The 25,486-nt window shown below is 41.2% G+C and overlaps 2 protein-coding genes across 3 annotated transcripts; both read right to left on the minus strand.

Moving 5' to 3' along the window:
* Positions 1–6,998: 6,998 nt before the first annotated feature.
* Positions 6,999–8,753, minus strand: LOC148062425 (apoptosis-associated speck-like protein containing a CARD). Its single transcript, XM_087779130.1, has 3 exons — positions 8,471–8,753; positions 7,680–7,730; positions 6,999–7,598 (listed from the first exon to the last, which is right to left on the minus strand). The coding sequence occupies exons 1-3, from the start codon at positions 8,715–8,717 to the stop codon at positions 7,339–7,341; spliced, it is 558 nt and encodes a 185-aa protein (XP_087635256.1). The 5' UTR covers positions 8,718–8,753; the 3' UTR covers positions 6,999–7,338.
* A 1,534-nt stretch (positions 8,754–10,287) lies between these two features.
* Positions 10,288–13,833, minus strand: LOC148062426 (apoptosis-associated speck-like protein containing a CARD). Of its 2 annotated transcripts, XR_015709218.1 has the most exons (4): positions 13,698–13,833; positions 12,640–12,835; positions 10,706–10,981; positions 10,288–10,430 (listed from the first exon to the last, which is right to left on the minus strand). XR_015709218.1 is itself a non-coding variant. In XM_087779129.1 (3 exons), exons 1-3 carry the CDS (start codon positions 12,884–12,886, stop codon positions 10,315–10,317), a joined length of 639 nt encoding a protein of 212 aa, XP_087635255.1. In that variant the 5' UTR covers positions 12,887–13,101; the 3' UTR covers positions 10,288–10,314. The 2 variants fall into 2 exon arrangements, 1 of the variants encoding a protein (XP_087635255.1); XM_087779129.1 differs by lacking the exon at positions 13,698–13,833 and having other exon boundaries at positions 12,640–13,101.
* Between the last annotated feature and the right edge of the window lie 11,653 nt (positions 13,834–25,486).

Consider the following 25,486-nt stretch of genomic DNA (forward strand, 5'->3'; position numbering starts at 1 on the left):
CCCAGACTCTGTTGTTTCCCTGGAGGGGTTCAAGATGGTGCGTGCGGACCGGGACATGGATGGAAAGAGGAGAGGAGGAGGAGTGGCGGTGTTTATTAATGAGAGATGGAGTGATCCCGCTCATGTCTCCATTAAAGAACAAGTGTGCACTAAGGACATAGAGTTCGTTGCGGTGGTCATCCGCCCGTATTACATCCCGAGGGAGTTCTCACATGTGATTGTGTTCACTGTTTACATTCCTCCCTCTGCGGACGCAGCCACAGCGAGCGAGAGGCTGAGCGCCTCAGTGTCGGACCTGCAGCTCAAACACCCGAACTCTCTCCTGCTCATTAACGGAGATTTCAACCATGCCTCACTTTCCTCCATTCTTCCCACCTTCACACAATACGTGAAGTGCCACACCCGGGAGGACAAGACTCTGGACCTTTTATATGCAAATGTAAAAGGTGCCTACACCTCCACCGCCCTGCCCCCCCTCGGCCGCTCTGATCACAACCTGATACGTCTGCGACCTGAATACACTCCCATGGTGAGGAGACAGCCTGCACAGAAAAGAACTGTTAAGATGTGGAATGATGAAGCCAAGGAGAGGCTGAGAGACTGCTTTGAGTCTACAGACTGGAGCGTGTTCTCTCATGGTGATGACATCGACACCTTCAATGACCATTCCACAGATTATATAAAGTTCTGTGAGGGCAACGTCACACCGACCCGCAAGGTGCGGTGCTTTGCCAACACCAAGCCATGGGTGACCCCTCAACTTCAAGTTCTGCTGAACAAGAAGAGGGTGTTTGCTTCAGGGAGCAGAGAGGAGCTTAAGGAGGTCCAGCGTGAACTCAAGAAGGCGATCAGGATGGCCAAGGACGAATACAAGGGGAAACTGGAGGAGCAACTGGCGCAGGGCAACACTAGGGATGTGTGGAAAGGCCTGAAGAACATCTCAGGTCATGGCCAGAGTGGAGCCAGAGCCACAGCAGGGGGAGACCAAAGATGGGCCACTGAACTGAACCAGTATTTCGACCGGTTTGATCAGGGCCCCCCTCCCCCCTCCACCTCTGCCCCTCACTCTTCACAAAGCTGTTTTTCCCCTGCTTCAGCCCCCTCCCCCCAACTGTTCTCACCTCCAAGCCACCTTTCTCCACCCCAACAAGCCCTACTGCCTCAGCTGCCCAACCCCCCACAGCCACCTCTCTCTGTTACATCGGAACAGGTGAGGAGAGAATTAAGGCGACTGAAGATCAGGAAAGCTGCTGGACCAGATGGACTCAGCCCCAGACTGCTCAGGGATTGTGCTGATCAACTTTGTGAGTTGGTCACACACATCTTCAACCTGAGCCTCAAACTGGAGAAGGTCCCGGTCCAGTGGAAGACCTCCTGTGTGGTTCCGGTTCCCAAGGCGGTACACGCGAAGGAGCCGAGCCACTTCAGACCAGTCGCCCTGACCTCCCATCTGATGAAGACCTTGGAGAGGCTGGTACTCCGCGAGCTACGCACGACGGTGAGCTCTGCGTTGGATCCGCTGCAGTTCGCCTACAGGCCAAAGATGGGGGTGGACGACGCCGTCATCTACCTGCAGCACCGGGCACTGACTCATCTGGAAGCCGCCGGTAGCACTGTGAGAGTCATGTTTTTTGACTTCTCAAGTGCTTTCAACACCATCCAGCCGGCGCTGCTAAGGAAGAAGATGGAGGACGCAGGAGTTGGGACACAGCTGGCAGCATGGACGATGGACTACCTCACCAACAGGCCGCAGTATGTGAGGCTGCAGGACTGCAGGTCTGAGGTGACCATCTGCAGCACCGGGGTGCCTCAAGGGACAGTGCTGTCACCTTTCCTTTTTTCCCTCTACACGGCGGACTTTACCTATGACTCCAGCAGCTGTCACCTCCAGAAGTTTTCTGACGACTCGGCCATTGTGGGCTGCGTGTCTGGGGGGGGCGAGCTGGAGTACAGGTCAGTCATCAAGGACTTTGTTGACTGGTGTGAGAGCAACTACCTTTGCTTAAACACCGGTAAGACAAGGGAGATGGTGATTGACTTCAGGAAAAAGTCCCCACCACATCAACCGGTGAGCATCCAGGGCTCGGACATTGAGCTGGTGGACAGCTTCAAATACCTGGGTGTTCACCTCAACAATAAACTGAACTGGTCCACACATATCAACGCCGTGTACAAGAAGGGCCGAAGTCGCCTCCACCTCCTGGGGAGACTGAGGTCCTTCGGAGTGTGCAGACCACTTTTAAGGACCTTTTATGACTCTGTGGTAGCCTCTGCTATCCACTACGCTGTGGTCTGCTGGGGAGCAGGCAGCACGGACCGGGACAGGAAGAGACTGAACAGGCTGGTCACGAGGCTCTGTCCTGGGCCGCTCGCTGGACTCGGTGGAGGAGGTGGGAGAGAGGAGGACACTCTCCAGACTCTCCTCCATCAGGGACAACGCTCTCCACCCACTGCACCTGACCGTGGAGGAGCTGGCCAGCTCCTTCAGTGGCAGGCTCAGGCACCCCCAGTGTAGGACGGAGCGTTATAGAAGGTCCTTCATCCCAACTGGTGTCAGGATATTTAACTCTCTACTTTAAATATCCTGATGCTAATCCGTAGCGTGTTTTTCTTCTTGTGTGCTTTTTATTTTATTTTTTTTCCGTTTTTTATTTCTATTTTATTTTATTTTTTATTCTATTTTATTTTGTTAATAGTGTCAATTTCTAATTTTGTAAATAATTTGTATATTTTTAAGATCGTTTTTATTTTATTTTGTATTATCTCTTGTACTATTTCTTTCTCCTTGCACTTTATTTTCTTCCAACTGCGCTGTTGTGAAAGTGTGTTTCCCCTCTGGGGATGAATAAAGCCTTTCTATTCTATTCTATTCTATTCATACGGTATCTCTCTGTCCAGTTTTTGCTGCAGCAGTTTCCGTACCCCTCCATGTTTACCTGACATAAGCGAGGCCCCATCATATACCTGACTGATGATTTTCTCAGGGCTCAGGCCAGCTGTTGTGAGTTCTTGTAATATCGTGTCAGTCAATGTAACTGCGTCTCCCCGGTCTGCAGTGGCTATAGTAAGGAGGCGCTCAGTTGCTTCGCAGTGTTCGTTCACAAAGCGGGGAACGATGGATATATTCTCTCTGTTGGGTCTCTGGTTCCATCCACTTTTAACGTGTAGAATGATTCACCAACTTCCTTCACAATGTACTCTCTTAATAAAGCACTCATTACAGTTATTATGCTATTTTGAATGTCATGGCTTGTGTAAGTTGTGAGGAATCGTTTTTGCAATATTTGCTAATTCTTAATCTTTTCTTAGTGAAAACTCAAACAAAGACAAAAATAGCCCATATCCATCCTCATTCACAGCACCATATGCATCATGGTCACCTCTAAATGGCAGTTGGTTCACAGCAGGGAACTCCACAACATCAATAATTGCAGACAGATAATATCTGTTGCGCTGCAGTTGATCAGTGTTGATATTTCTTTATTTGTGTGAAGCCGTCTTTCCTTGTCCCTCCACGTGGCCTCATAAGTCAGGTGCTCTTTGGATTCAGCATGCTGGTTTAGTCCATTTCCCCTTTCAATAGCATGCTTCCAGTCGTGGAAACCAGTAACTAAAAGAATGTTCACTCCAGTGTTCAGGTTAACTTCAGTGCTTATGTTTTCAGAAGAAATAGATGCCGCTGCTTCCTGTTCGCTCTCGTTATTACTTTTTCTTGTCAGCTTATTTGTTCGGAAGAAATTCCGGATGTCCATACTGAAAACCAAAACCAATTACTGACTCTATAAGCAACTGTAACCATTAATGTCAAATGATAACAATAACTGTAGTGGAACCTAATGGCCACTTGGATGTGCTGTTCTCTTGACATTGATGGATGTGTGTTGAGAGATCGAAGAAGATAATAAACAAAAATATTTTGAGTCCCGGATTGCTGTTAGTGTTGTTGTGTGTTCTCACATGAAAATAACTAAAGAGTTGAGCCACAACATTGTACATTTACATCACCTGTTATTGGCTGGCGAGGGTTGGCCACTTTGATGTAAAAGAATAAGCCTCCTGCCAGGGTGGGCACGGCTCACTCTGGGGGCGGGGCACTGCCCCCCAATGCCCGCCCATGCAGCCGGGTGTGCTGCCGATCCACACTGCCTTTTTCATTTTTCCTCAAGTCAGCGATGAGGAATGGTTCGTTTTCTTCCAGAGCCGTCAGGAAAACCTTTTTGGCCTCGTCAACGCCGGACCAGAGAGCAGTGGAATAGATCTTCCTCATCCTCTCCTCCGGGGTCGTAATGCTCATGATTTCGTTGTAACGCTCTTGCTGGATGACACCTTTGTCCAGGAGCTCGTCCAAAATCGAGGGTCAGATGCAGTCGGTGTTTGTCCACAAAGTGTTTCGCTAAAGAAAGGGGAGAATTCCAGGAAATAGGAATAAAGCATCTTAGCGATGAGGCGATACAGTGATCTTCCATTAGTGGCATGTTATGTTCCTCCATTGTTTTAAAACAATGGTGCCAACTCACTCTTCTGCCTTGGTCCTCAAAATCAATCCCCAAGCTTAATCCTCAAAGCTGGCCCTCAAAACCAAGGGTCATCCTGTCAGGGGAGGCAGAGCCATGCATCACAGGACACCGAAGAGAATGGCAGCCTCTCCAGTGGCCCAGCAGCAATGTATATAATTATAATTTATTATACTTTTTTACATAGATTATAATCATGTACATGAATAAATGCTAGTGTAGTCCGGAAGTGTCAGGATTTAGAACTGTTGGCTGTCAGCCTGCGCCCATACTATCTACCACGCGAGATCAGTCACAAGATCGCGTTGCGTGTTTACATTCCTCTTAGTGCTGTGGCTTCATCTGCCTGTGAGAAGATCCACACAATGACATCAGACTTCAGAATCAAAGTCCTGACGCTTTTATCATCATCTCTAGGGATTTTAATCTTACCAACCTGGACTCTACTCTGCCTACTTTCAACCAGGAATAACATGACAATTGACCTTCTTTATTCTCTTGAATGATGCCTACAGAGCCAAACCTCTTCCTCCACTCCGAAGGTCATTTGGTCGGCTGTCTGGTCATAGTATATGTTCTGACTGGGAAACCGCATGAATGGAAATTATGTTTTGAAGTATTTTTTTTAATTCAATATTTCATAAACATTGTTATAAAAGCTCAACTACAACGAAAAGTCACCAAATATATGTAATTTGTAACGGAACTCTATATCATGTTACTACACTAGTTACTTTTTCAAATCTCTCTTCAGTGACCATCAAGTTTTTGGTAGTTATAACAAAACATGTCTTTAAACTATTTCTAAGGGAAATTTGAAAAAGTAATACATGTAGCGGTGGCGGCTGCTCCCACCGATTAGGCTGTTAATATTAACATAAAGATTTCAAAGGTGAATTTGAAAAACTAACAAGTGTAGAACATGATAAGGAGGTCCTTCATAAGTTACATAAATGTGGTGTCCATCGGAATTGTAGTTAAGGAGTTATAAAGATACATACCATTCATCATTTATCAGGACAAGATGACCAAATGTTTTGGTTCAAACTCTGTTGCGGTTGATTTTTGAAACTAAAACTGGAAATTTAATGTAAGAGGATCTTTTTTAAAAACCAATACACTTTCGAAAAAAGGCCTTGAGTTTCTATATTTCCATTTTAATTGTGCACATCTTCAATCTGCGCAGATTATTCTTGTAACAGGAAGTAAAGGTACAGTGTCGTGCAATAAGTTCATGGCTGGTGATGTAATGACTCTTGTGGAGACCCACATCCAGGATTTTGCCTTTTGCGCGTATTAAAAAGTATGTTAGTTGCATCAATCCTTGGTTTGTTTTTGAGGTTTGTCTAATTAAATGCATATTATCCACTCTTCTGTTAGGCATCAACACTGGGCATCGAAGCCTCTCATCCCTCGTCTTCCTGCCCATGGAAAATTGGAGGATACAATGTTGCAAAACATTAGAACCAAGACAGTTGTTTATTTACAGAAGTTGTTTTATTTATTATGATGATGTGTTAATATAAATAAATGTGATTGTGTTCTTGTACACACTAAATATGTCTGTTTTCATGTCTGCATACAGTAATTGTACTATAGTTGGACTATTCTGTATTATATAACCTATAAAAATGTTGATTTTTATAGGTTAGAATAATCGATGTAGTTATACTCAAAGGCCACTAGATGGTAGTAATGTATATAGAAAATGAACTTAATTGAAAATGAATTAACTACGAGCGTTGATAAAACATAATATGTTGTACATCATCAAATGCTATTTTAGGAATAACTAATGAAGCTAATTATTTTTCGTTTATTTTCAACCAAATAACTTGTTTGTATCAAACAGTTAGTCAAAGTTAATATTTAGATTAAATTATTCTTTGTCCAAACATTTATCTATGATCCATTTCACAATAGCTTTGTGAATAAAATACTAATGAAGTAAACAAAGGTCGGATATTCGTCGCGTGTTTACTTCATTCAACTTAAATTAAATGTGTGTTGTACACTTTTGTTTACAGTAAATTTTATTTAGACACAGGAAGGATGCTGATATGAAGGATGCTGATATGAAGAAGGATGTTGATGATACCTTTTAATATGTTGTTGGATACATGGGCATAAATAAGATAAGAAACGCTGTAAAGTTCCAATAAATATGACGTCACCAGCCATGAAACTTACGCACGCAATACAGAATAAATGGAAGGTACACGGACCACACAATGAAATCATTTTAACTTACCTTGCTACTCGACCAACTCCAACATGTCGTCTACGTTTCATTGTGTTGTCTGGCTCCGTTCCTGATACCAGGAAATTAAATTGGCGCCAAATAGCTCACCTGTCCGCCAGCGCATCTGCCTCAGAGCGAAAGGTGATGTGTTGTGGTGCAATACCGCCTCCTACTGGTATGGAGTGTGAATCAGGAAGCAACGCGTTGCATATATAAATTATAGGAATTAACACATACATCTAAACGATCTAATATTCACTTTAATAATTTAATTATTTTAACAGTCGTTCGGCATCTTCAGTTGAGATAATTACAGTATTATTATACTTTACCGCCATCAATGATCACTTTGAACGCCCATTATAAACTATTGTGTTCAAGATATTGCCTGAGTGGACCAGTGGGAGGTTGACAAATGTTTAGCTTCATGAATACTCACTTCTATATTCTACTTTTTGTACTCTATAAATACATATACAGAAAGAAAATGAATGGTTTCCACAGACACAAGTAGTTCAAGAAAAAGCTACACATTTATAAAAAATGTTTCATCGAGAAATTAAATGATTTGTTGGTTTCGAACTATTTCCTCAAGTCGGCGATGAGGTACTCCTCGTTTTTCTCCAGGATCTCCAAGAAGATATTTTTGGCTTCGTCGCCGCCGGAACAGAGGGCAGTGGAGTAGATCTTCCTCATCCTCGCCTCACTGGTCGGAACGGCCATGATTTCATTGTAACACTCTTGATGGATGACACGTCTGTCCAGGAGCTCGTCCAAAATCGGGGGGATGTTGGTCACTCTCCGGGTCAGATGCAGTCGGTGTTTGTCCACAAAGTGTTGACCTGAAGAAAGAGAAGGAGAATTTCAGAACTAAGATTAATTGAAGCACTTTAGACTATCATTATTCTTTCTATTCAACTCACGATCTGCAGCAGCACACGCTCCTGATGGAAGCATCTTAACTGAAACACAAGCTGATGATGCAAAATAATTAAATCACAATAACATTTATTTGAAAGAAGTAAAAATAGCATCTTGTTTCTTGTTTAGATCAATTCATATTGACTGTAAATAAATGTATAGAGATGTGTTCAGAACAAATTAAATTTAGACGCTTAGTAAAAACTGTAGTTATTCTTTCAAACCGTGAAATTCTGATCATTTAATTATTTGTAAACAAGATTAAAAAAACTGCAATTCTAAACATTTAACGTTACTTTACTTATATTATTTTATTGGCGAGTTTGTGTTTTCAGATTATCTTTGTAAGTTAAATAATAACATATAATGACATAGTAACTACAACATATTAAGGTATAAACGGTACCGTTATAAATACACACTTGTAAAGCATATATCCATTTAAACAAACGAAAAATAATGATATACTGTAAATTATCAAAATATATAGTTTCTCCTATATTAAAAATAATACATAACAAACAAAATCGTGTTATTATTATATTCAATCAGATACGTTTCCATTTAAAAACATATTTCCTTTTTTTTTTTTTATGTATATATGAATATTATAAATACACTTTTTTAGTTCACTATTGTTCGTTGTATCTTGAATATACGACAGATAAATCCTTTTTTTAACAGTATTTGACGTTTTAGAACCATGTGTTCGATAGTGAAAGTAAAATTTTCGGGAAGTGATTTTTGTTCAAGTAGATTCGACAAACACTGACAGATCAAAGATGAATGTTACCCAGTGACTCTGCTTCGTTGTTGCATCCGATCTCCCTGAGGATCTCCACACACACCTTCAGAGCTCCAGCCTCAGTGAAGGTGGAGACCAGCAGGTCACTTATTTCCAGGTAGTTCTTGTTCTCCACCTGCCTACGTCTGACCTGCGGCGGCCCTTGGCGGTTCAGGAGCCAGTGGCAGAACTTGTCCAGGTCATCCTTCGACAAATCCTCCAGAGCTCTAGAGATGGCGATCTTAACGCTCGCCATCTTTCACCTGATCGTCTCACTTTATCTCGTCCGGGAAGTAAGTGTGGACACGCCCACTTCCACCTTCGTCCACCAACAAACAATGAACTTGATACACTGTGACTCGCAGCAACAACGTTACTACTACTAATACAATAATAATTATATATATTTTTTAAATCGTTTCAAAAAGAATGTGGTTAAATTCATCATTGATTTAAAGTTGATCATATTATTGTGAATTACTATTGCAATGTTCATTTTTCACGATACTGTACCGATATTTATTTTTTTGCTTTCAAATCATATTTCACTTCCTACAATCGTATTTTCATGGTTTATATTTCGAAAAAGTGTGTTTAAAAAAAAAATCGATTTTGGATTTACAATTTACATGTAAATACTTAATGAAAAAAGTTATTTTTTGTGTTGCACTTAAATTTCCGCTAGATGGCAGCAGTAGCTATGTGCTCCGCAGCTTAGGGAACGCATAGTTAAATTATCATGTTTTTAATATCATAACATTGAAATAATAAAGTGTGTATAATAGTTTCCATTGCTGTGGTGTTAGCTGTAACATTTACCTTTATATTAATATTAGCAATACCAGTGTTGTTAGTTGTACGATTCGTTGTTTAAGTGATTGTATTAACAGTAAAAGTAATTTTATTTTAACTACATTCACTACATGAATTAACACTGCTTTATCAGCTAGAGACGACGGTTGCATTCATTTCTGTAATGGGGGAAATTCTGAGAGTACTTTGTGAATCATGTAGGAACAAAAAAACGACAAACATAGTTTCATATTGTTGCTGGAAAAACTGTTGCAATTTCAATGTTCTAACACTAGGGGGAACTAAATAACTGTTCAACCCTATAACACTGACTGGTTAAAAGTCAGGAACATATTCACGGACCGACGTTCAGTTAGAAAAAAGTAAAAATACAACAGTACAACCTGCAATTAACTACAATTAAGTGCAGAAAACATCTCACTTAAACAATGAATGAGCAAGAGCTCTGGACTGGTTACAACAAGATGTTTGTGTATTTACATCTATGTACATTTAATTGTATGCCGACGATGTTGTTGTGTATTTGTCTACTTGTTTTTAGAGACTTTGTGTCAATGTGTGAGGTTTGTTTTTAAGGCAGAATGAGGACTCTGAAACAGAAGTTTCTAAATAGTTGGTTTGAATACACATGAACAACAGGGACAACTTATCACGTTTGTTTGCTAAGATTCCAGAAGAGATTCTTCGTCTCTTCGTGCAGCGTCGATGCTTTAGACCAGTTGCTGCAGGAGCGAATGTTTTGAGATCGACATCGATCGCTTTAGTTTGTTTCGCCAGTTTAACCAGTTTAACCAATCACTGCCTTAGACTGGTGTCCGACCCGCCCACTTTATTTACATACGGGCAACAAAATGTCAGAATGTATAAATCCCTAAATAAATAAAAGACAATATGTATAAATAAAAGTCAAAATGACAAAATGTCTATTTATACGTAAAATGGATCCATTCTTTGACAAAAAAAGTAATTTATTCTTACATTTATTTATACATTTTTACATTTATACATTGTGTTACGTATTTATATGTTTATTTATACATTTATACATAAGTCATTTTACGTCCTACATAGACGACACCCGCTGCCAGAAATTCGTCCGAAATCGGGGGCATGTTGATCACTCTCTGGCTGAAAGATACCTGGTGTTTGTGTTGACCTGAAGAAAGAGAAGGAGAATTTCAGAACTAAATTAGTGTTATATTAAATCAGATACGCTTCAATTTCAAAACATATTTTCTTATTTAAAAAATATGTATATATTTTAAATACACATTTTCACTTACTATTGTTCGTTGTATCTCGAATATACGACAGATAAATACATTTTATAATTTTAACGTTTTTTTTTTTTATAGTATTCGGGAAGTTAATTGTTGATTTTTGTTCAACTAGATTCGACAAACACTGACTTGGATCAAAGATGAATGTTACCCAGTGACTCTGCTTCGTTGTTGCATCCGACCCCCCTGAGGATCTCCACACACACCTTCAGAGCTCCAGCCTCAATGAAGGTCGAGACCATCAGGTCACTTATTTCCAGGTAGGTCTTGTTCTCCACCTGCCTACGTCTGACCTGCGGCTCCTCTCTGCGGTTCAGGGACCAGTGGCGGAACTTGTCAACCGCTGCCAGGAGCTCGTCCAAAATCGGGGGGATGTTGGTCACTCTCTGGACCAGCGATACCTGGCGTTTGTCCACAAAGTGTTGTCCTGAAAAAAGAGAAGGAGAATTTCAGAACTAATTGACAGGCGTCAATACACCAGGGACTTTCATGCTTCGATTTAACAACCCCTCTACACTGGACCGCCATCGGACCTGATCTTCCAAAAGTGAGGCTCGAGGGCTTCACCTCAGATATGGCGCTGGCAGACACAATACACTTTACTGCGTGACTTCAGTAATGAAACTGCTCTTTTAAAAAGAAGTCTGTCGAGTCTCTGTGACTCACACATTCACTGTCTTTCTCTCTGCAGGATGTAATTAAAACCTGTAAGAAGAAATATTATTGACAACAAACTGACTGACACACAAAACACTGACGTCATAATAAAGGAATGCCAGCAGTGACTGTTTCGCCTGAGGAAGCTTTTTGCAAAACTGAAGGTTGACTCTTATGAGTATGTTTTACAAACCTTTTATCAAGTCTGTTTGAACCTTCTTGTTTATCTGCTGGTTTGCATCCACTGACCTCAAACCAAAAAAATCTCACTCATCAGGATCACGAGCAGTACGATTATTTCACAACAGCAAACACTCACTGATCTTTACAACAACCAGGTATTAAGGAAAGCAAAATCCATCATGTCAGATAGTACTCAAGTACTACAAGCTTCTTCCCTCTGGTTCTCAGACAAACAACAGCCAAACAAACCGCTTCAAAGACTCATTCATCACCTCTTCCATCTCAATACTTACTCCACACAGTACAGACAGACCCACCAACTCACCTATAGCTCGTCCCACAGTATCTTAGTATATGTTTTTATATTTTATGTTATTTATCTTTTGAGGGGCGTCACTGTTTTTGTCTTAACTGCAGCAAAACCAATTGCCCCACAGGGACAAAAATAAAATCTTGAATCTGTTCATTGAAAAAATAAAGTGTATTTTAAAGATCAATAATTATTTACATTTTATAATTTTAGCGTTTTTTATTATATTATTCGACGTTTTAGAGCCACGTGTTCGATAGTGAAAGTAACATTTTCGGGAAGTTACTTTTTTTTGTTCAAGTAGATTCGACGAACACTGAAATGAAAACATGAATTTAAACTAAAAGTTTACAATTGCTCATTTTAAACATGTCTGACATGAATCAAAATATTGTAAATGAGTTCAGATGTGCTTCGGTTTAAATGCTTATATTATACATAAACGGTTATTAACAATAATACTGCATTGACAGAGGCGAGCAGTGGATTATTTACATTTTAATAAAACACGCATTATTTTGTTCGATATATTATTTAAAAAAGAAGTCTGCACGTTTCGCTCTCTTTATTCTCGATTCATATTAACGTTGCCGTGCGTACGCTGGAAGAGGCGGGAGGTCAGATTGGCTGCTGTGCATGTCAATCAAATTGACAACCAATCGGCGCACTGTTAGTAAGCTAACCTGCAGGTGCCACATCGTGTATGGGCGGGCAAATACACTAGCGCTGTGTGCTATGATTGGCTGCGTAGCGCAAGTAAACCGTATCTTATCATTGGCTGGACACCTGTGACTCACTGAGTGAGGTGCTTAGAGGTTACATTAGTTCTCATGCTATTAGCACTCTTTGATTCGTCATTCCTAATGCAATTTAAAAAAAAAACAACAACAAAAAAAAACCGGTGAGGACACCGCCAATGAGAAGGGCGTTCTTACCCAGCGACTCTGCTTCGTTGTTGCATCCGATCCCCCTGAGGATCTCCACACACACCTTCAGAGCTCCAGCCTCAGTGAAGGTGGAGACCAGCAGGTCACTTATTTCCAGGTAGGTCTTGTTCTCCACCTGCCTACGTCTGACCTTCGGCTCCTCTCTGCGGTTCCTGAGCCTGTGGCAGAACCTGTCCAGGTCATCCTTCGACAAATCATAGAGAGCATCAGAGATAATGACCTTAATGTTCTCCATCTTTCACTTGATCGTCTCACTCGTCCGGGTTCATTATTTATAGATATAAGTGACAACGCCCAAGGACATTTAATGATTTTCGACGCGGGAAGATCCTTGAAAAACTCGCCGACGCTTTCGTAGGCCAGCACCCTCACCGGCGCGTCGGAGGCGCTGACTTGGATCAGAATGCTTTCACTCTCACACACATAATTAAACTAGAAATTCTATGAAGTCTTAAAAGACCAACCCATTAATGAAACCACTCCCACCAACCAGCAAACGTTTTTCCACAGCTCAGTTGAACGTCTGGCAGCTGACAAGACAACAACGTCTGCCAAGTGTTTCTCTGCCTGTAGTTTTGATTTGGTTTCTTCAGCCTTCATGTTGAAAATGTGACTTGTGAGACGTCAGATCGACTTCTCTGTTTACACTGTTGTGTCCAAGATTGGGCTCAATCCTTGAAGGTGTGTTTTAGTAAAATACTGTTGTTGTGATGTTGTCAGTCTTTTTGTTAAAATATATTTTTTTTTTTTATTTATATTTTGATCTTTGGAGAATTTTTCTTGCTGCTGTACTTGTAAAGTTGGCATTCATTTGTGGTATTCTCTGTGTAAGATTGTTTTCTCTGAATTTCTGTGACTTGACTGAGAGTTCATGTGTCTGTGGAAACTATTTCTTGGTCATAAGAAGACGTGCTTCTTGGCAGACGTTGTTGTCTTGTCAGCTGCCAGACGTTCAACTGAGCTTTGGAAGAAAGTTTGCTGGTAAGTGGGAGTGGTTTCACTTATGGGTTGGTCTTTTAAGACTTCCCTGTTTTAATGTTTCTTACCTTCTCTAAAGCACAAACATAGGTTTTCGGATGCGGGAAGATGCCCGAAAGACTCAAGCGCCGACGCCTTCGTAGGCCCGCACCCTCACCGGCGCTTCGGAGGCGCTGACTTGGATCAGAATTCTTTCACTCTCTCACTCACACACACACACAGGGAGCAGGCTGAACCAGTGACACGTTTTTTCTTATTCAATTTTACATTTAAAGATCAAAATATACAGACACAAACAATTTTAACAAAAAGATCGACAACACCACTTTTTCGAACAAAAAAGCGCTGGTGCGGGTGCTTTTTTCGAACAAACGCTGACCGATTATTTCATGGATTATTTCTTGTTTTGCACAGACTTTACGGTGTAGTAACGTCGTTGCTTTGAGCCACAGTGTATCGAGTTCATTGTTTGGGATTATTTTGTGGACGAGCGTTCGGTCAGCGTCGAACACATGAGAGACTAGCGACGTCTCGCTGGGAAGCACGCGTTTGTTCGAAAAAGTCACCCGCACCGGCGCGTCCGAACGCCCTGAGGATCTCCACACACACCTCCAGAGCTCCAGTCTCAGTGAAGGCACGCATCTCTCCAGCTGCCTGACCAGCAGGAGCGGTAGCTCCTCGCCCTCGTCTGGTCTCGGAACGGCGAGAAAACCCGCGCGTAAAAGGTTCCATGTTGGTGCGTCCGTTCCATGGCGATCCTGATCTTCAAACATGTCCCCAAATGTCTCGTCATCAGGGGCGATAGTTTCGCGACCCCGTAGGTTCCCAGGACGACGCGCCGAGAAGCTCCGTTCCATGGCACTCCCGCCCAGAAACACCGGGACACCAAACGCGGAACTGGCTGCTCTCGACACTCTGTTAAGAGAGGAGAACAGCCTCTGGATCACGTCATCAGAATGAGTTTCCGTATTTTTAACAACTGACGGAACCCGCCGGACCAGAACAAATGCCTACCTTGGTGAACCAGCCGATAATGAAGGCTCCCCCAAGAATAAATCATTTATATTTATCGAGTTTGTGCGCTTCATTTTCGGGGGGGAAAAAATGACATTCTACTTGAATTTACATGATTGTTTCTCAATAGTAAATCTTTTTTGTGTTGTAGTTGAGACAGACCCGGCCAAAATCTAAAAAAAAAAGTAACAACCAACAACAAAGTTTAGTGCTGTGTTCATTTATTAAAATAAAGCGCCATACAATTCTCTTCTACTAAAAACATAGGCACTGAAGTCAACCTGAACACTGGAGTAAACTGTAAACATTCAAACTGGGCGAGGTAGCTACACAGCTGAGAGCAGGAGCAGAACAAAGCTGTGTTACCCTTCTGCCTTTAAGTGTGCATGTGTGAGGGAGAGAGAGACTCACAGAAAGGCTAAACGACTTTTAGTAGAGTGGCAGGCGGCGTCTGTGGCACAGTGACACCATCTCTCTCCCTGATGTTCAAAGTCCCAGATGTTTGGATACAATCAATCAAAATCACTTTGAGATCATAGAACTAAATCATATTTTGAATGTGTATTCATTGTTTTTTACTATGCACCTCTCAAAACATTTTTAAATTGATTTTCATATGTTAACGTTTGTCAAAGCAAAATTGATTGAATTTGTCTGGAGCTTCAGTGACTCTTGGCAGTTCTAGCGGCTGCTTTCAGTGAGCTCTCTTCGGGTGTGTATCAGGCAATGACTCGCTGGAGCGAATGTCTGATGAATATCCAATATGAAACTAACTTCACCACAAGACAACAACGTCTGCCAGGTGCGTTCAATGCGCTCAACACGTCTGCCAAGTGTTTCTCTGCCTGTAGTTTTGATTTGGTTTCTTCAGCCTTCATGTTGAAAATGTGACTTGTGAGACGTCAGATCGACTTCTCTGTTTACACTGTTGTGTCCAAGATTGGGCTCAATCCTTGAAGGTGTGTTTTAGTAAAATACTGTTGTTGTGATGTTGTCAGTCTTTTTGTTAAAATAATTTATTTGTTTTTATTTATATTTTGATCTTTGGAGAATTTTTCTTGCTGCTGTACTTGTAAAGTTGGCATGCATTTGTGGTATTCTCTGTGTAAGATTGTTTTCTCTGAATTTCTGTGACTTGACTGAGAGTTCATGTGTCTGTGGAAACTATTTCTTGGTCATAAGAAGACGTGCTTCTTGGCAGACGTTGTTGTCTTGTCAGCTGCCAGACGTTCAACTGAGCTTTGGAAGAAAGTTTGCTGGTAAGTGGGAGTGGTTTCACTTATGGGTTGGTCTTTTAAGACTTCCCTGTTTTAATGTTTCTTACCTTCTCTAAAGCACAAACATTTTCTCGTCATCTCGAATTGTCTCCCATGTCCGTCGATTATAAAACATAATTGTTTTTAGGTTTTCGGATGCGGGAAGATGCCCGAAAGACTCAAGCGGTGACGTCTTCTTAGGCCCGCACCCTCACCGGCGCTTCGGAGGCTGACTTGGATCGATCACACACACACACACACACACACACACACACACACACACACACACACACACACACACACACACACACACACACACACACACACACACACACACACACACACACGGTTGAGCCAGTGACATGATCAAAATATACAGACACCAACAATTTTAACAAAAAGATCGAAAACACCACAAGCGCCGGTGCTTTTTTCGAACAAACGCTGACCGATTATTTCATGGATTATTTCTTGTTTTTTTGCTATTCTCTGTGTAAGATTGTTTTCTCTGAATTTCTGTGACTTGACTGAGAGTTCATGTGTCTGTGGAAACTATTTCTTGGTCATAAGAAGACGTGCTTCTTGGCAGACGTTGTTGTCTTGTCAGCTGCCAGACGTTCAACTGAGCTTTGGAAGAAAGTTTGCTGGTAAGTGGGAGTGGTTTCACTTATGGGTTGGTCTTTTAAGACTTCCCTGTTTTAATGTTTCTTACCTTCTCTAAAGCACAAACATAGGTTTTCGGATGCGGGAAGATGCCCGAAAGACTCAAGCGCCGACGCCTTCGTAGGCCCGCACCCTCACCGGCGCTTCGGAGGCGCTGACTTGGATCAGAATTCTTTCACTCTCTCACTCACACACACACAGGGAGCAGGTTGAACCAGTGACACGTTTTTTCTTATTCAATTTTACATTTAAAGATCAAAATATACAGACACAAACAATTTTAACAAAAAGATCGACAACACCACTTTTTCGAACAAAAAAGCGCTGGTGCGGGTGCTTTTTTCGAACAAACGCTGACCGATTATTTCATGGATTATTTCTTGTTTTGCACAGACTTTACGGTGTAGTAACGTCGTTGCTTTGAGCCACAGTGTATCGAGTTCATTGTTTGGGATTATTTTGTGGACGAGCGTTCGGTCAGCGTCGAACACATGAGAGACTAGCGACGTCTCGCTGGGAAGCACGCGTTTGTTCGAAAAAGTCACCCGCACCGGCGCGTCCGAACGCCCTGAGGATCTCCACACACACCTCCAGAGCTCCAGTCTCAGTGAAGGCACGCATCTCTCCAGCTGCCTGACCAGCAGGAGCGGTAGCTCCTCGCCCTCGTCTGGTCTCGGAACGGCGAGAAAACCCGCGCGTAAAAGGTTCGATGTTGGTGCGTCCGTTCCATGGCGATCCTGATCTTCAAACATGTCCCCAAATGTCTCGTCATCAGGGGCGATAGTTTCGCGACCCCGTAGGTTCCCAGGACGACGCGCCGAGAAGCTCCGTTCCATGGCACTCCCGCCCAGAAACACCGGGACACCAAACGCGGAACTGGCTGCTCTCGACACTCTGTTAAGAGAGGAGAACAGCCTCTGGATCACGTCATCAGAATGAGTTTCCGTATTTTTAACAACTGACGGAACCCGCCGGACCAGAACAAATGCCTACCTTGGTGAACCAGCCGATGATGAAGGCTCCCCCAAGAATAAATCATTTATATTTATCGAGTTTGTGCGCTTCATTTTCGGGGGGAAAAAAAGGACATTCTACTTGAATTTACATGATTGTTTCTCAAAAGTAAATCTTATTTGTGTTGTAGTTGAGACAGACCCGGCCAAAATCTAAAAAAAAAAGTAACAACCAACAACAAAGTTTAGTGCTGTGTCCATTTATTAAAATAAAGCGCCATACAATTCTCTTCTACTAAAAACATAGGCACTGAAGTCAACCTGAACACTGGAGTAAACTGTAAACATTCAAACTGGGCGAGGTAGCTACACAGCTGAGAGCAGGAGCAGAACAAAGCTGTGTTACCCTTCTGCCTTTAAGTGTGCATGTGTGAGGGAGAGAGAGACTCACAGAAAGGCTAAACGACTTTTAGTAGAGTGGCAGGCGGCGTCTGTGGCACAGTGACACCATCTCTCTCCCTGATGTTCAAAGTCCCAGATGTTTGGATACAATCAATCAAAATCACTTTGAGATCATAGAACTAAATCATATTTTGAATGTGTATTCATTGTTTTTTACTATGCACCTCTCAAAACATTTTTAAATTGATTTTCATATGTTAACGTTTGTCAAAGCAAAATTGATTGAATTTGTCTGGAGCTTCAGTGACTCTTGGCAGTTCTAGCGGCTGCTTTCAGTGAGCTCTCTTCGGGTGTGTATCAGGCAATGACTCGCTGGAGCGAATGTCTGACGAATATCCAATATGAAACTAACTTCACCACAAGACAACAACGTCTGCCAGGTGCGTTCAATGCGCTCAACACGTCTGCCAAGTGTTTCTCTGCCTGTAGTTTTGATTTGGTTTCTTCAGCCTTCATGTTGAAAATGTGACTTGTGAGACGTCAGATCGACTTCTCTGTTTACACTGTTGTGTCCAAGATTGGGCTCAATCCTTGAAGGTGTGTTTTAGTAAAATACTGTTGTTGTGATGTTGTCAGTCTTTTTGTTAAAATAATTTATTTGTTTTTATTTATATTTTGATCTTTGGAGAATTTTTCTTGCTGCTGTACTTGTAAAGTTGGCATGCATTTGTGGTATTCTCTGTGTAAGATTGTTTTCTCTGAATTTCTGTGACTTGACTGAGAGTTCATGTGTCTGTGGAAACTATTTCTTGGTCATAAGAAGACGTGCTTCTTGGCAGACGTTGTTGTCTTGTCAGCTGCCAGACGTTCAACTGAGCTTTGGAAGAAAGTTTGCTGGTAAGTGGGAGTGGTTTCACTTATGGGTTGGTCTTTTAAGACTTCCCTGTTTTAATGTTTCTAAACCTTCTCTAAAGCACAAACATTTTCTCGTCATCTCGAATTGTCTCCCATGTCCGTCGATTATAAAACATAATTGTTTTTAGGTTTTCGGATGCGGGAAGATGCCCGAAAGACTCAAGCGGTGACGTCTTCTTAGGCCCGCACCCTCACCGGCGCTTCGGAGGCACTGACTTGGATCAGAATTCTTTCACTCTCTCACACACACACACACACACACACAGGGAGCCGGTTGAACCAGTGACACGTTTTTTCTTATTCAATTTTACATTTAAAGATCAAAATATACAGACACAAACAATTTTAACAAAAAGATCACAATCGACAACACCATGACAACAGGCCGTAGACGATCAGGAGTACAGAGAGTTGACCCAGGACTTCGTGGACGGGTGTCAGCTCAACCACCTCTATATCAATGCGGGTTAATCCAAAGAGCTGCCGAATGTTCTCAACTGGCACAATGGTTGAACACTGCGATGGCGCCATCTACAAGTACACTTTAATGGCACTAGATAAAACCTTCAGTACCAGACTGATGCAAGAAAAATAATGACCTAGAGAAATTGTTTCACTGCCCGAACCAGGTAAGTTATCTGGAACAGCCGCTAGACGAATATGTACAACATGGATTCACATGTGAGCGTCCTATCCGTATGATTTGCAAGGTTCAGCAACTCTAGTCTCGCACCGGCAAAACTAAAGCTGCATGGAGTCAGTATTGGAGTCAATACAAGAACACAACAACACTCGTACGAAGTTACTTACATGATCGCAAAGCAGGGCAAGTGTCACTGGCTCAACCTGCTCCCTGTGTGTGTGTGAGAGTGAAAGAATTCTGATCCAAGTCAGTGCCTCAGAAGACGTCGGTGAGGGTGCGGGACTACAAAAGCGCATCTACTTTAATTCCCAAATCGCTTTTCGGACGCGGGTAGATTTTTTTTTGAAAAGTGAAAGAATTCTGATCCAAGTCAGTGCCTCAGAAGGCGTCGGTTTAATTCCTGAATAGCTTTTCGGACGCGGGTAGATTTTTTTTTGAAAAGTGAAATAATTCTGATCCAAGTCAGTGCCTCAGAAGGCGTCGGTTTAATTCCCGAATCGCTTTTCGGACGCGGGTGAGTTTTTCGAACAAAAAAGCGCTGGTGCGGGTGCTTTTTTCGAACAAACGCTGACCGATTATTTCATGGATTATTTCTTGTTTTGCACAGACTTTACGGTGTAGTAACGTCGTTGTTTTGAGCCACAGTGTATCGAGTTCATTGTTTGGGATTATTTTTTCGGTTATTATTTCGGTCAGCGCCGAACGCATGAGAGACTAGCGACGTCTCGCTGGGAAGCACGCGTTTGTTCGAAAAAGTCACCCGCACCGGCGCGTCCGAACGCCCTGAGGATCTCCACACACACCTCCAGAGCTCCAGTCTCAGTGAAGGCACGCATCTCTCCAGCTGCCTGACCAGCAGGAGCGGTAGCTCCTCGCCCTCGTCTGGTCTCGGAACGGATCTTCTCCTGATCTTCAAAAATGTCACCAAATGTCCCGTCATCAGGGGCGATAGTTTCGCGACCCCTTTGGTTCCCAGGACGACGCGCCGAGAAGCTCCGTTCCATGACACTCTTTTACGAGAGGAGAACAGCCTCTGGATCACGTCAGCAGAATGAGTTTCCGTAGTTTTCACAACTGACGGAACCCGCCGGACCAGAACAACTGCCATCCTTGGTGAGCTGTTAGGGTGAGACACACCTGCATGTGTCGGTGACAAGTTATTTTTCTGTCTCTTGAATTTGAGATGATTATTTCTCAAAAGTAAAATCTTATTTGTGTTTCAGTTGAGATGCTTCCATCAGGAGCGTGTGCTGCTGCAGATCGTGAGTTGAATAGAAAGAATAATTATAGTCTAATAATATTAATATTAGTTCTGAAATTCTCATTCTCTTTCTTCACGTCGACACCAGGTATCTTTGATCCAGAGAGTGACCAACATCCCCCCGATTTTTGACGAGCTCCTGGCAGCTGGTGTCGCCCACGACCAGCTTTATCCAATCACAAACAACCGGAAAAAAAGCGAAGAGGACCTCACGACCTTTGCGGGGAGACTCATGCGGACTTGCCCGACTTTCAGACACTTTGTCGCGGGCATCTGAGCGACCTCCCTTTTTTTTTTTTTTTTTTTTACCTCCAACAAGGTTAAGAAGCACTGCTCTAGGTGATCTGTCGATCAAGTCTGACATGGTGTAGACCTTGTAGCGAGCGCTCAGAGAGAAAAAAGTCCAGAGAGATCGTTCGGATCTCAGGAGAGCGCTCTCATACAATTGTCCAGGTTGTGACACCATAACCTTTTCACTTCAATAAAAAAACGACTTATAACCTATTTTCACTTCAAGGAAAAAAAACGTCTCAAAACTTTTCTCACTAATGACTCCCAGCATGTCTCTGGGAAGTTAAGATTAACATCTGCTACTTGGCAGATTCAAATCTGCTGTTTTGCGTTTTATTTGTGTCCATTTGTTGAGCGTGTAGTAAGACATTAGCCGCCGCAGGTCAGGTGGAGAACAAGGACTACCTGGGAATAAGTGACCTGACGGTGTGTGTGGAGATCCTCAGGGAGGTCGGATGCAACGACGAAGCGACGTCACTGGGTAACATTCATCTACTTGAATAAAAATCATAAAATTATAAAATGTAAAAAATGATTATGATCTATAAAATACACTGTTTTTTTTTTTTTAATAAAAAGATTAAAAATTCAAGATTTTTATTTTTGTCCCTGTGGGGCAATTGGTTATGCTACTGTTAAGACAAAGACAGTGACGCACGAAAAAAGATAAATAACATAAAATATAAAAGCATACACTAAGATACTGTGGGACGAGCTATAGGTGAGTTGGTGGGTCTGTCTGTACTGTGTGGAGTAAGTAGTGAGATGGAAGAGGTGATGAATGAGTGTTTGAAGCGGTTTGTTTGGCTGTTGGTTGTCTGAGAACCAGAGGGAAGAAGCTTGTAGTACTTGAGTACTATCTGACATGATGGATTTTGCTTTCTTTATTACCTGGTTGTTGTAAAGATCAGTGAGTGTTTGCTGTTGTGAAATAATCTTACTGCTAGTGATCCTGATGAGTGAGATTTTCTGCGTCACTCGAGAAGTTTCAAACAGACTTGACAGGGAGAGATTATGAAATTGTATCTATTAATCAATATTTGTTTTCATAAGCGGCTTGTATTCAATGTTTACAAAAAGTATACAAATCCACGTAAGTTACACACTTGGTCGAAGCAAAATAAACACACACATAAACAACATCGACAGGTTTAGGAACTGGCGAGTTTCGAGGGCGAACCTGTCAGTACAGGATCGAGACAGTCTACAGTATTCCGGCTGCGCATGTGCAGTGACGTCGCAAACTTGATGACGCCACTAATTAAATGTATATTATTATTATCTTCTGTTGAGCATCAACACTGGGCATCAAAGCCTCTCATCCCTCGTCTTCCTGCCCATGGAAAATGGGAGGATCCAATGTTGCAAAACATTAGAACCAAGACAGTTGTTTATTTACAGAAGTAGTTTAATTAATTATTAAGTTGTGTTAATATAAATAAATGTGATTGTGTTCTTGTACACGCTGAATATGTCTGTTTTTATGTCTGCATACAGTAATTGTACTATAGTTGGAATTTTCTGTATTTTTAAATCTACAACAATTTAATTTATTTATAATAATCAATGTAGTTATACTCAAAGGCCACTAGATGGTATAAAAAATGAACTTAAATGAAAATGTAAGTAATGTGTTCAAAAACAACAGTTCTCTCACAGAGACGAAGCTCATTCAGCCTACAGTATCGTTGCTGCGCATGCGCGGGATTTGATATAAAGCGTTTTGAAACTATTTACCGTGGAGAGTCAAAGTAATCCAACAATGATTTAAAACATATTTTCATGCTGTCATGAAGTAAACACGTGACAAAGATCCGACCTCTGTTTACTTTATTAGTATTTTATTCACATCGCTATTATTAAACGGATAATAAATACATTTTTGGACAGAGAATAATTTAATCTAAATATAAACTTTGACTGTTCGATATGTAACCTTTGGCTCATTCCGCTTCTGATTCGACCAATGAAGCTGCGCGCGGTGGATCCCTTGTCTTTTATTTTGTAGGATTCTCATTGCAGTCCTGCACGTAAATACTGTCTGAGGATGGATCGCTCACACACTCGTTGCTTTCGCTCTAGAAACACCACACAACATGTACATAAGTTACACGCTAAACAAACATATACAATACTACGGCTACTAAACAAAAGAGAATATAAAGTACGACAATAGAATGAAAAAGGTGTTTCTATCATAGTTTTAAACAATAATGTTCACAGAGCATCTCATCCTCCTGCCTCATTGCAGTCCTCGAGGCAATGAGAATATCCCACAATTCAGTGCTACAGTTCAAAGGGCAGAATTGAACAAACAACTATAATAACAGTAGGTGGCACTGTTGCCCCATTTTAGTGAATTTAATGCACAGTCCTTCACTATGTTACAGATGAAAACAAGTAATTTGTTTGAAAATAATTGATCCAAAAATTAGCTTCATTAGTATTCAGTTATTTATAAAGTAGAATTTGATGATCTACAAAAAAACGTTTTATCAACGCTCGTAGTTAAGTAATTTTCATTTAAGTTCATGTTTTATACCATCTAGTGGCCCATTAGTATAACTACATCAATTATTCTAAATAAATTAAATCCTTGTAGATTTATAATTACAGAATATTCCAACTATAGTACAATTACTGTTTGTAGACATCAAAACAGACATATTCAATATACAAGAACACAATCACATTTATTTATATGAACACAACATAATAATTAATTAAACTACTTCTGTAAATAAACAACTGCCTTGGTTCTAAGGTTTTAGCCGAAAAAAGACAATGTGCCGATTATATTCCATGTTAAGTTGGTAACAGGTAACTCCACTGCTCACTGAACTTGACGAGAGATCAATCTCCTAAACGTCATACTGTAATATGACATTTGTAAATTAATTAAAGAATAGGAATTAAAATAATAAGAGAGTTGATAGAGCAAAATGTTTTATACATTACCAACAAAATAAAGTTACATTAATAATCATTCCATATAAAACAAATTACTTGTTAATACAGAACCCTTAGTCAGTCACCACTTGAAGTCTATTCTCATGTTTTCATTATGTTTGACGATATAATAATAATACAAAAAAAATAAAATAATAATAATTAGTATTATTATTATTATTATTATTATTATAAAACCAAAAACACATCGTACTTGAAATTCGAAAATTAAGTTAACAACGTTTTGACAGTCATCAAGTGGTTACTTCATGAGAGCACGTAAATATGTTTTAAATCATTGTTTGATTACTTTGACTCTCCATGGTAAAGGGTTTCAAAACGCTTTCTAGCAAATTACGCGCATGCGCAGCCGCACAAACGACACACAATGATAACAATCTTGCTACATTAACTAACATTAAAACAACACACAACAAAGTCGTTTTCAATGTAACTGAACGCAGATTTGATCGTAATTAAAACGGATATGCAATAAGATGATCAGTAGAATTATATTTGTTCAGTCTAATTATAGATTATTTTGCGAAAATATGAAGACTGAGGTAAACAATGCACTCCATGACTCCTCCACCTGTCATACTTAGCGATAACTCGCCCCTGAGTCATCACTTCGACCGCCTTCTCTCCTTTGAGATCCGAGGGATCTCTCAAATTGTTTTTCTCCTCTCGCTCGACACAAATTCTACAACTGAGTGACGTCACCAAGTCAGGATCGATCAACAGATCATCTAAAGTAGATCAATTACGTATTTTTAAAAACTTGGAGGTGTCGTTCTGGACAGAACAGATGCAGTGGCTGTTCTAGATAACTTACCTGGTTTAGGAAGTGAAACTATTTCTTTAATTAATTCTCTAAATGACTTTTCAGGTCCATCATTCAAAATATTGTATGAATACTGCATTTAGACTTTTAAAAGTAAAAAAATGATATCAAGTCAGATTTTATTTATAAAGCACGTTTCAAAAACAACCAACCATTTTGTCCAAAGATGACGACTTCAGTTTTTTTCATCATTAAGGTTTAAAAAGCTTCTTTTCATCCAGGATTTGACATAATTTAAGCAGTCAAACAAAGTCTGAGACGAGGGAGCTATAAAAGCTATACCTTTGATGCCTACACATTAATTCAGGTGTGGTAAAAGAATTTAGTGGTCCACCGTATCAAAAGCTGCAGTTAAGTCCAGGAGCACTGGAACAGCAGAGTTACCCGAGTCAACGGTTAACAATAAGTTGTTTGTGACTTTTTGTATTGTATCTATGTGTATTATAATTTTTTCGATCGATACTTTTGAACATGGAGAGAATCGTCTTGTTTACTCAAGAGAGGATCTGCAGTCACTGAAGTCAATGGCAATGGCAGGGCTGGAGATCGTCATGATATCCTGACCGAACTTCAGCGCCAGTATCGTGTATATAGATCCAGCAAGAGAATAAAGGCTAAGCTCACGGACAATCGGAGCCGTCACAGACCATCGATCCCACGATCAAG

Source organism: Callionymus lyra, chromosome 17, assembly GCF_982586985.1.
Source record: "Callionymus lyra chromosome 17, fCalLyr1.hap1.1, whole genome shotgun sequence".
Lineage (NCBI taxonomy): Eukaryota > Metazoa > Chordata > Actinopteri > Syngnathiformes > Callionymidae > Callionymus > Callionymus lyra.